The sequence below is a fragment of the Ictidomys tridecemlineatus genome, chromosome Y, assembly GCF_052094955.1.
Source record: "Ictidomys tridecemlineatus isolate mIctTri1 chromosome Y, mIctTri1.hap1, whole genome shotgun sequence".
NCBI classification, from domain to species: Eukaryota; Metazoa; Chordata; class Mammalia; order Rodentia; family Sciuridae; genus Ictidomys; species Ictidomys tridecemlineatus.
Genome location: NC_135494.1, coordinates 17,738,448 through 17,750,457, shown reverse-complemented (window position 1 = coordinate 17,750,457; position 12,010 = coordinate 17,738,448). Strand labels below are relative to the sequence as shown.

The 12,010-nt window shown below is 49.3% G+C and overlaps 1 protein-coding gene across 2 annotated transcripts in view; it reads right to left on the bottom strand.

Moving 5' to 3' along the window:
- Positions 1–1,435: 1,435 nt before the first annotated feature.
- Positions 1,436–12,010, bottom strand: part of LOC144372066 (nephrocystin-1-like) — a 31,296-nt gene continuing 20,721 nt past the window's right edge. For both annotated transcript variants that reach the window (XM_078035485.1, XM_078035486.1), the window contains 3 exons: positions 5,245–5,458; positions 3,152–3,320; positions 1,436–2,507 (listed from right to left, as the gene is read on the bottom strand). In XM_078035485.1, coding sequence (XP_077891611.1) covers positions 5,306–5,458 — 153 coding nt within the window. In that variant the 3' untranslated portion in view covers positions 1,436–2,507; positions 3,152–3,320; positions 5,245–5,305. The remainder of the gene's footprint in view (positions 2,508–3,151; positions 3,321–5,244; positions 5,459–12,010) is intronic.

The window sequence follows — 12,010 nt, the reverse complement described above, 5'->3', positions numbered from 1 at the left end:
CCCTTTTTTTCCAATCAAGTTTTTCAGAGAAGTGAGGCTGCCTTCTAGATGGCACCTCCACACTAAGGGGGTCTCCTACTTCTTCCACATGTATATATTGCAATGGGCCTCCCACTGTGCATCTGAGAACACTCTGTGGGCATCTGTAGCCTTTCAAGACCCCAGAAACCATGCGGGCACCCCAGCACCAGCAGAACATTTGTGCACATCACAACAATCACCCCGGGTGAGAACTCTCCATTCCACTCTGTACTAGGCCCTGCCATCTGTACTGATCAGTCCAACCCCTCTCCTTCCTGTTTCTTGATTATACTACCATGGTTCCCACACATGGATGCCAGGGTGCTTGTGGCCCCCCAACCATTTGGGTTCCAGGAACAAATGCCACAGTGGAATGTGTTTGCGAACTTTTGGATGACGGGAAGTCCCACCCTCCAGGTTTTCATCTTCAATGCAATGAGTGCAGAGGGAGCCAGGAGGGCTCTGTCAGGTAGAGAGGTGGGAGCTGATGGAGCCTCAACTAAGTGCCCAGGACTCTGGGTTCAGAGCTGGTGTTATGTGGAATTGTTGAGAGATGTGACGAAATCCCAGCTCACTATATGCAGAGACAGCAGATGCCCTCACGTGGTCAGGCTGCTGTGCTTCTCAGAGCCCCAAGATGTTCCACAGGTGTGGAGGTGGGGAACCCACGTTCCAGCCCAGGCTGCTCCTGAGCACCTCTACCTGGATTCGAAGCACGTGACTCTGCATCAGAGTCCTCACATCAATGTATCCTGGCCCCCCACCCCAAAAGTTCTCTCAGAGACACTGAAGTTCAACTGGCTCTGGATTTGCCCTTTTCTCTGGGATTCTGGGGGCCCATTAATTAGGAGGTCACAACAATTCTCAGCACACAGGCTGAGCCTACTGAGATCCCAGGAGTATCCAGGCATTGCTTCTATTTATAGTCCATCATGTCCCACGACACTGTGGACACGTATTGCACTCACTAAAGAAACCACCAGGCCCAGGGCCTTCATGCCACTGGCCTGCAGAGATCTGGAGGAGCAGGCAACCTATAGGCTGTGTGAAACCAAAGACCCTAGATCCTGAGATCTGAGCTGGACACACAGCTCATGTGCACACAGTCACCACTGTCACTGAGAGTGCAATTGAAACACCCGCAGAGTTAGCAGTGGACCTGGTATGCCCACGAGTGAGGGTGATCTGCATTTCTTGAAAATGATCGTGTCCAGAGAAAGGCAAATTTTGTAGGATTTCACTTATCTCAGATTCTCAATTATCAGGTTCATAAAAAGTAAATACCATGTTCTTTTCCTAGGCCTCAAGGGCACTAGAATTCAGCATTGATGGCAAGAGTATGTCCACGTGAGTTCTGGAGATGCATGGTGGTGACGCCTATACACCAACATGAACATGCTTAATGCCACTCAACTGTGTACTCCAAAATGGTTTAATTACAAAACGGATGTTTGGTGTCAATTACCACAATGTAAACACTTGGGAGACTGCTGATTGACTTATCTTAGCATAGTTTGTGTTGTATTGGCACTGGGTAATTCATAGCACAGATTTTATTTCTCAAACTTGGGAGGCTGGAAGACCAAGACCGGGGGCCAACTTGTAAGAACGTTCTTGTGTCCTCCTGGGGAAGCAGGTGAAAGAGGGACAAGGGCTGATTTGAGAAGCCCTTTCCCAGGGAAGGAGAATCCATGGCCTAAGCACGTCTTCAAGTTCCCACCCACTAACACATCATAATGCAGAGACAGAATAGAATGACAGCCCATGCTCCCCAGAACATCCCAACTTTTGGCATGAGTCCATTTCTGCAACATTTCACAAGTCATGATTTTGGATAAGACAAGAGTTAAGCTGAACACATGGGGAGCGGGCTCCCTTCTCGTCTGCTGCTTGCAGTGTTGCAGGTGGCCTTACAAGCCATCACTGAGGTTCTGCACAACAGCTCCGACTGCCCCCCATCACATCCCCATGAGGCTGACTCACACACAAGTCCTGAACACTCCCAAGCCCAGAAACCAGAAATGTTACAAGAAATCCAAGGGAGATTTGTTCAAAGTCAGCCCAAAACACCAGTCCACACAGGCTCAAGTCTCTTACAAAAGTGCCCGAGTATTTGCATTTAAACCCTGCATATCTTCTTCCTGTAGCACTTCCATTATCTCCAGATGACTTCTGACACCTAATACAATGAAAGGGCAGTGTGATTCTCTGTAACACTGTAAGATCCAGGAAACAATGAGGAGAGAAGTATCTGTCCAGAGAGACACAACTCCTTTCCTAATAGTTTGGATTTCCAGCTGGTGGGGATCATGGATGCAGAAGAATACGTGCAGGGCCAACTGCACTTTCTTGCTTTGCATTGAGGGGAGGAAACACTGCAGCCAGGATGAGGGCTTCTAGGAGCTGATATCCTTCAATTCAACATCTGGAAACATCTGACCTTCAGGCTGGAAGACTTTCTAGCAGGGGATCCAAGGACTTGCCTACTGTGGAAGGAATCCAAAAGAATAACTTACTTTAAAGGACATCAAAGAGGTTCAGGAGGGAGGGAGCCAACCCAATTGTCTAGAGCACTTTTAGAGGTCAGGGGGTGGGTTCCAATGCAAAACACCGCAGTCCCATGGAGAATTCTGCAGTGTGTTGGTGATTAAGGAGAATGTGTGAATCCAGGGGTCACTAGGTCCTCTCAGCCATAAGGAGGGAACCTGCCATAAAGGAACTAGGACAAGGGTGCGAGGAATGCTCACTGGGGGGAGATCTGAAGGAAGGAAAGTGTACTCATTAGAAAAGTGTCCCCTGAAAATTCTTAGCCAGCCAAAAGTCATGCGAACTTGTGTGGAAAAAGAGTCTTTGCACAGTGATGAAGCTAAGAGCTCACATGATGGAACACGGCATCAACTGGGACCAAATCCAATTTCTGATATTCTTGTAGGAAGAGGAGAGTCTGGACCCAGAGACCAGGGAGACTTGGGGATACAGCCTAAGTGAGGATGGAGTCAGGAGGGGATGCCCATATGGGAACCACAGATCGTGGGCAGCAGTAGGAGAGTGGGAAGGGCTGGGAGAGTTGGGGGGACAGTCCCCTTGAAACTTGGGAGGGGTTATGGAACTGGGACAGCCCAACACCTACTGTGATGAGCCTCTGGAGCTCAACGGAAGACACATCCTCTGTTGTCGGCCACCCAGTTGACAGAGTTTGGTTGCAGCAGCCTAGGACCCAGCTGAAGGTCTGAGTTGTTGGCCATGCAGGTTGGATCTGGACCACAGATACCCTCATCAGAGACTGTAGCGTCTCAGCCCTGAGGCAAGACAAGCACCAAGTCAGGCCAGGTGGGGAAACGGCTAGGCACACACTCTGGGGGCTGGTGCCTGTGTTACTGGGAGCACTTCTGATCCCAATTCCCTGATCTGCTGCCAACACAGGCTACAGAGGAGGGTACAGGGACACAGACCACGGATCTGCCCCACTCAGTGGGCCCAGGCCAACACCACACCCAGCAGCCTCGTGCCATACCCAGTGAGTCTCGAAGCGGCCCCCTCTTCCCATCCTGAGAGCTCTTTCCTTCCTCATGTGCCACTAGCTCCCTACTGTCTCTGGCAATATCTACTCTGTGAGATGACAACATCCATGGGTACTGCTCTCTCATCCCAGGACAGTGTGGTCCCACACACCCTGGTGAAATGGGCCGCCTGGAAGCTGGACCTGGAGGTTGTTGAGGCTGAATGGCAGGTATGGTCCTCTGGCACTTTATTATTTAAGTTAAAAACACAAAAACAAAAACAAAAAACGGGTCTTGGTGCTCAAAAATGTTTGATTTGCATATTCTCATCCCCTAACCCCAATATTTTCATTATTTCCTCACATATGAAATCTTACTAGGAGAAAGTTAATTTCGTATTATACAAAGTTGATTGAAATAACATTGGTATAAATAATCAATCACCATACTTTCAATTTTTGTTCCGCTTTCCTCTTAGAAACCACATGGATACAAGAGAACAGAGGACAGACTCATGGAAATGCTTGAAATGACAAGAAGCTCCCACTCAAGCTCAGCATTTAGTCCTGGACAGGGTAAGACCAGGCCACTTTGACATCTGTTCCAAAGAGTCTACCAGACAGAATCCTCTGACTGATCCCTGACTGAGCCATAGGAACTGGCTAGAAAAGCCTTGACATCCTCAATACATTCTTCACTTCAGAATACTTGACAACCATTGATATCCATCTCTCGTTACCTTGTTCCCCAGCCAACCATTCTTCAACAAATTCAAAGGAGCAACTCATGCAAGCACACAGAGAGAGGTATTCACTACACACATCCATATGTGAAAAAGACAACTGGTATTTCTTTTTTGGGCTATTTCAAATGAAATCCCTTCTGCATGACCTCCACAAACCAAAGGAAAATATTTGTGAAATTCCCACATAGAAGAGAAGATACTCTTGCCAAGGAGGCAGTGCCAAGAATTTTGACACTCCAAATGTAGAGTGTGTGTTTAGGAAGCAGTCACAGTTTCCATGAGAGAGTCCCATGAAATCAATTGGGAAGATCCATGCTCTAGCCCTACCATGCACGTGATGTGACTTGAAAGAGTCATTTAGTCTTAGTAACCATCATCACTAACCACTAAGTCAATGAATAAAGGTCTTCAGGTGTCAAGCGACAAAATGTGGGATGAGCATGGATGAGGATGGGTGGGAGAATCCTCCCCCTCTAACACAATTAGGGAAGGATGTGCTGCCCTCAAGTGGCTGGGGGACCTGGGATCCTGCCACAGAGGGGGATTACAAACCTCACATCCCCTGACCCAGGCCAGAAGACCAGGTAGAGTCCAAGGACCCTGGGGTGGCCCAATGGCAATAAAGGTCAAAAGGAACTAGGGATCTGCCTGGACCCTCAATCCCCTACTCTGAGCAGGGCTGCATGACGAGGCCAGAGGCCATCCACAGCAATCTGCCTTTATAGGAAAACAGGGACTGCAGGCTGCCTCTGGCTCACTGAATCAGGGTGGTATTTTCATAAAGCAAGACCACTTCCTCACATTTGACCAGCAGCTCATGCACTGACAGCACAATGGCTGGCTTGACTCAGGCCCTGAGAAATAAAATAGAAAATTCATAGAAAACACATCTTTAGCTCTTCCACATCATCAGAGGGTGCGATTCATTTCCGTCAACAAAGGGGTCTGAAATGGTGTCTAAACATGCTGGGGACTCACCTCTGTGTGAAACTCTTCAGGAAAAAGGGGATCAAATCTCATGAAGCAACTCTTCTCCCTTCTAGCCCATGGGCAATGCAAGGAACCTGCATGATACCAGAGGCTCACTTCTGTCTTCTGATGTCTTCTGGAAATGAATCATTAATGCTTCCTTCAAGGTGAAGCAGAAGCCTGCATTCCCAGCTGCACAGAAGTGTCTGAGGGCACTGTCTCCCTTAAAACCGAAGAAGAAAAACAGGTCATTAAAGAGGCATATGGATTAGAGTACATGTTCAATGATCCATCCTCCCTGGAGCCTTCCACACGCCCATCTTCCACATTCACAGAGCAATGCTTGGCCATTCTCAAAGACCAGGAGACCATGATGCTCATCACCAGGAAGTCATTAAAGGACTCAAACAGAGCAGCATGGATTGCAGAAGGTTGCACACCAAGGATCTTCAGCTCTGCTGCTACAACACAAGACCTTAACTTCAGTATTGACTTTCTGCCACCTACCAAGTACGATATTAGTGTCAAGCACAACATGCAGACATGCAAGTAGCAGGTGACACCCCACATCCATTTACAGAAGTGGGCAACATCTGCATTGGAACAAGAAAGTATCTTATCCTTACTGATAAAAATCATAAGAAACAAAGAATAAAATGGATGCAAGATTTCTCATTTCACTATTACGTAGCTGTTGGAATTCCCTATTAAAAAATACCTCCTCCAAAATAAAAAGTATCTCAGACATGTGTCAACTATTCAATGGATGACATTTTAAAACTATGGCCTTTACTTAATATTTATGTATGCTATAGCCCTGCCTAATGCTCTTTGAGAAAGGAGCACATAGAATTGGATCTTTGAAAACCTCACATTTGCTGATAAATATTACTACTTATGTCAGGCATGGTGAAGTGAAAAGTGGGACTTTGGATGCTCAAAGAACACAATGTTGTGGGATTGGTGTCCCTGATTCATAGACAGTATGTGGTTTCTATGAAAGCCAGTGAGGGAGCAGGAGTAAGGAAGCTCATTGAACAGATGACCTCAGGGGATACTGGCAAGTAGGCCAAATTGAAGAACATGTTCCAGCTAACAATGGTATTTGGGCTCCTGAGCCCAGACTGGTTGTTAAAAAAGGTGCAGACAGGCAGTGTTCATGTACAAAATGTCTACCATTTAAAGGTGGGTAATTTAAATGGCATCTAGTTACACATCTGAAAAAATGGTCTGCCAACTTATGAATTTCATTTTAACAACAACAAGAAAAAAAAAACAGACAATTGTGGGAGGCCATCCTCGCACGTGATTTGACTTACTTCCCTGGCTGGGTGAGAGGCGCTCAAACATAGTTGTGTCAGAGCCATTCCCCACCCTTTCCCAGGTCCGAGGGCTTGTCCATGCAGAGGCGTGCCTGGCCACTGACCTGAAGACCCAATCGTTGCCCTTGACCTTGGGATGCTGCCCCCCTTAACGTTCACTGGATGGGATTTTCCCTTGAATGTTTTATTCCCCAATAAAAGCTTACTCCCTGCATGCTCTCCCTCTCTCCCTAGTCTCTTGTGTAAACCTCGCCACCACATTAGGTGGCTAGAAGTGGGAGCTAGAAGAAGCCATCTCAGAGCTGTGTGAAAGGTAATGAGAGTCTTGTGTCTTTAATTTAAAACTCACTAGCAATTTCTTATGAACTGAACCTTCTTTCATGAAGCTCGAGCTGGTCGCAAGGCAGAAACAATGAGACATATAAAGATAAAACCTTGTCTTCACCAGGACGCCTAGAAATAGGTTTTATTTGGCTCATGCAAATAGCTTTCAATAGAAATTCTGATTTCTGAATGAACCCATTTAATTTTATAATACACAGATCACAAGGCTTTCTTTACAGAATATTCTCTTCTTCCTCTTAAAGCCTCACATAGAAAATGTCTCACAGGACATCTGAGGGGAATGACCCAAAGGATGAGAGAATGGCTGGAACCGTTCTCAAATGTGCCCATATAGCCTAAAGTGTAAAGGCATCTAATTGTTATCTAAAACAATTATGAACCTATTTGACCAATTATTAATAAATATCACCACTTTATCACTTGAAGCAAATCACAGAAAATTGGAAACAGATGATCATTGGCTTTGATACCTTTACTTCCATTTCATTACCCAGAGATGATCAACTCTATACTTCAAATGATGCAAATTTTTTACAGAATGCCTAAGATCCTGAGGATATATTTTGGCTCAGCCCATGGTATTGCTTCATTATTTTATTACTTTGTAAGTAATAAAATGTAACTTCATGTTGGATAATATATTCAAGTCATGAAAATATCATCCAACATCATTCTTCCCATTAGCCCAATTTCTCTGCATGCTCACTTACTCTTTAGGAATTTTACTAATTATTTGAAGGTTCTAGAGGACCTGTTAGACTCCTAATGGACAAACAATCCAACATACTCCAGGGTATATAAGGGTGCCATAAAAAAATAAGGTCAGCCTACAGCAATGGGCAGCTGCCTGCCCCAGGGTGGGAGGAGCCCTGGCCATGGCACCAGGGCTGCTGGGCAGCAGAAGCCTCCACAGCCCTGCAGGGAGCCTGGAGCACAGCTCTGCAGAACCATGCCTAGCCCTGGACAGATGCACATGAGTTCCCATCACAGGCTAGAGTGACAGTCCCAGGTGCACGCCTGTCATGCCAGCCACCAGGGAGGCTGAGGAAGAGGAACCTTCGAGGTCAGCCTTGGCAACTTGACCCCGTGGCAGAGGAGAAAAAGTTTACAGGGGTCTCTGAGGGTGTAGCTCAGGTAGGTCACTTGTCTAACAGGCTCAAGGACCAGGGTTCAATCCCCAGAATCACACATACACCAAAAAGTGACCTTGGAACATGATTTAAAATGATGGGTCAGGTACACAGAAGGAACAGGAGAGGGTTTTTAAAGCGAGGACTTAAACCCCAGAATCCATAGGTGCGACAGGAAAACAAAAGGACACAGAGTCAGTGAGACCTGAAATACCTGGGCGGGTCTGTCTTTTAACCCGCCTCCTGCCCCCAGGTCACACTGGGCTCCTCCATGGGCCCTCCCCTCTCCAGGGGGCCTGCGGATGGATCAGGCCACCTCTTCTCCTCTGAGGTCCAAGGCGCAGGACACACTGCTGAGGCCACCGCATCCTGAACAGGACCCTGCAAATCAAAACCCACCAGCTGTGACCAGCAGCTCCGCTGAGGAAAGCCCTTAGGTGAGAACCAGGACAGCGGGGTCGGGCGGTGGGCGCTGTGGGGACCGCCCTGGGCTCCAGGGGACAGGCAACCCGGGCCGAGGTTCCAGGACAGCGTCAGAGTCCTCCTGGGGTCCCAACCTCCTGTGGGCGTCTAGACCTGGGCCGCTCCGGGCCAGCTCACCTTCTCCACTCCTGGATCCCGGGAGCTGGACCCACCACACCTGGACCTGCAGCCCCACCTCCAGGGCACTACTTCCGGGCTCCTCCCACACCGAGCTGTGGGGGACCAGGCTCCAAGTTCCCGCCCTGGCATAGGCCCCGCCCCCGTCTCCCTGGGGAAGGTGGGGCCCTTGGAGCCCTGCCAGAGGAGCTGTCACCTCAGGTGCTGAGCTAAGGCGGGACAGCAACTAACTAGAGTCCTCACCTGTCCCCAGCTTCCTAGGAGTGAGGCCTGTGGCTGCAAAAACGAGATCCAACTATATGCTTTGCTATAAGAGACTCACTTTTACACTCAGAAGTTATAAAAGAAATCTTAATTTTATAAATTAATCCTCTATCTTAATTAACTCCAGAGTTTTAGAACAATTATCCTAGGGGCCACATTCAGGCTTCCAGCTGGCTGGAAGGAAACGGTGATCGTGACCCTGGGCTGGCCTGAGCGAGGGGATCCCCGTTCCTGAGCTTCCTGGGAACTGGAGCAGCACCTTGCCCACTGTCCAGAAGCATCAAGGCATGGTGCAGGCCAATTTCCCCCACCTCCAGGCGGGAGCAGCCTCAGCCCTCTTTGAAGCCACTCAGGTTCCCATGTCTACTCCTGACCTAGGAGCCGAAGACTGGCAGCCTCAGTGCCCCATGTGCACCCAGCAGTCATGCTGCGACTCCAGAGGCTGTTCTGCCCCAGGCCCCCATGGCCTGTGTTCCAGCTGCTGCTGAGTAACAGTGGTCGCTGTGCTGCGCAGGGGAAGGCTGAGCCCTCCTTCCTTCCTTCCTTCTCACCCCCTCCTTTGCTGTTTGCTGCCCACCTCCCTGTTCATCTGTCTGGCAGGCTGGGCACTCCCACAGTGGGCACGCCTTTCCTTCTGGCACCTTCTCACTCCATGAGGCAATGCTGCTTACCTGTTTTTTTTTTTTTTAATTCCTTTAGAGAAACCTCCTGATTTTTCCAAACCTAAGATGGCCAGAAAGTTCTGTGTCACCAAAGGTTACCTGAGTTGAAGAAGTAAGAACATATCCTCTTGACCTCACATGGGGACCAGCAGTCTCTGGTGGCAGAGGTGCTGTGATTGGGGTGAATGGGCCTCAGGTAGGCCATATCCTATTTATTTTTAGCAATAATATAGCAGCATTAAAAGAGAGGAAAAGAATGCATCAAGGAGAGTAACTAAGAACAGAGTAGGGACAAAGAGCATGAGAAGAAGATTAACATTAAACAGGGATGAGAGGTGGGAGGGAAAGGGAGAGAGAAGGGAAATTGCATGGAAATGGAAGGAGACCCTCAGGGTTATACAAAATTACATACAAGAGGAAGTGAGGGGAAAGGGAAAAATAATACAAGGGGGAGAAATGAATTACAGTAGAGGGGGTAGAGAGTGAAGAGGGGAGGGGAGGGGAGGGGAGGGGGGATAGTAGAGGATAGGAAAGGCAGCAGAATACAACAGACACGAGTATGGCAATATGTAAATCAATGGAAGTGTAACTGATGTGATTCTGCAATCTGTATACGGGGTAAAAATGGGAGTTCATAACCCACTATGTAATGTTTTGAACAACCAACAATAAAAATAAAAAAAAGAAAAAAGAATGCATCAAAAAGGCAAAGGGAAGTCCATTTCTAGCACCACCACACACACGTGCACGTAGCTTCCTTCTACAGGCCAGCGCTTCTTGGTGCTCAGAACTCGGAGCTTCCCCTCCCCTAAGGGGCTGAGAACCTGATCACTGCAAATTGAACCCTTTGTACAAGAGCTCCAGAACGAGAGAGGTAATTCCTATTTAACCCTGAGAGAAGGCTAAACAATATAGAGCACTAAGTTAGATCTGAAACAGCTCCAGTGTCAGAAAGCCAAGCCTTGGGGAGCCTGAGACACCTGTGTGCTCCCTGCCACAATGACAGCGCCCCCTAGCCTGTCCCAGCCCAGCCAGCTCGCTGAACAGTCTGCTGGGCCCCTGTGCAGGACCCTGGAGCTCTCTCCAGGGAGCAGGGGTCTGCCCAGCTTCATCAGCATTTTCAAGGTCTCTTGACACCCACAGGCTACACTCATGTAAGGCTGTGGGCTGGGGCAGCTAGGGCCCTAGGGGACAAAGGGCTCTGAGACAAATACTGGGCTTCCTGCTCTTGGCGCTGCTGCTCCACTGTTCTGTGCTCGCTGGCGTCCTGGAAAGACCCCTCGTGTCTCCTGGGAGCAGAGACATGGCTGAGCCAAGGTGGAGCTGGTAGGCAGGGCAGGTGGGGCTGGAGGTGGATGCTCCTTGGAAAGAGAGGAGAGGGCTGCAGGTGCCACACTCGCTCCCTTCTCTCTGTAGGTAGCAGGATGGGTGGCGAGGATGCCCAGTTGGGTCAGTCCTGCCTTTGCCCCTCCAGGTGCTCAGGAAGGGCAGCAACATCCTAAAGTTCACATCTGGCCCCTGACCTTGATCTATGTACACCGCAGCCCATGGTCCACGGCTTTGGAAAGGCCTAGGGCCTCTGGTTTCACTGCCATGGCCTGCTGTCGGTGAGCCAGCCTGTCCCTGGGTCACAACAGCAGGGTGCCCAAACCCACCCTTAGCATCACCAGGGACGCACACGGCAGGATCCCGCCATGTGCAGAGGCAATGCCAGGACAGCCCAAGTCTGGGTAAGGGGCAGGGGCGGCAGCAGCAGGGCGCCTGAGAGGCATGCTCTGATACCAAAGGTCTGGGTGCCCATGTGCACTACACTCAAGCGAGAGCCTCAGTCCCTGAGGTTGGGGACAAGGATCCAGGGCCCTTCTTAGTAACTCAACACACAGAAGAGTGCTCCTAGTTTCATCCACCCCCTGCACCACAGTCAAACCTGACCTTGAGATGGTGAAGGGACTTAAAAGCTAGTATCTGGATCCACAGAAACTGCCGGAAGCGCTGTGCTGACAGGGCTGCGGGGGTGCCCTGGGCTCCCGGAGGAGCGGCTGGCAGCAGCAGCAAGAGGGAGAACTAGGCCCCATGGGATCCGGCTGGCCCTGACAAAGACCGCTACTGTGCTGCTTCTCCTCACACTGGGAAAAAAACCCACAATTTTCTGAGAAAAGATTTGCCAAAAAAGGGCCATGAACATCCAGGAAAGAAAAAAGAGGCGGGGCAGGTAAAGAGAGATTAATCCCCAGGAGCACGTTATTAACAGTTACTGAAAGACTCAACACCCGTGTGTGATGACAAGCACCTGTCAGCTCTGGAGAAGGAACAGGGGATATTTAAAGCAAGGCCCTGACCCAGGGGCGGAAGCCACCACTCAGTCAGCTTCCCCTGCTGCTCCCCAACCTGCATCAGGCTCACCGTCTCCTGTCCCCTGTGTGACCTGGAGGAAGGCCCTCTCATCCCTCCA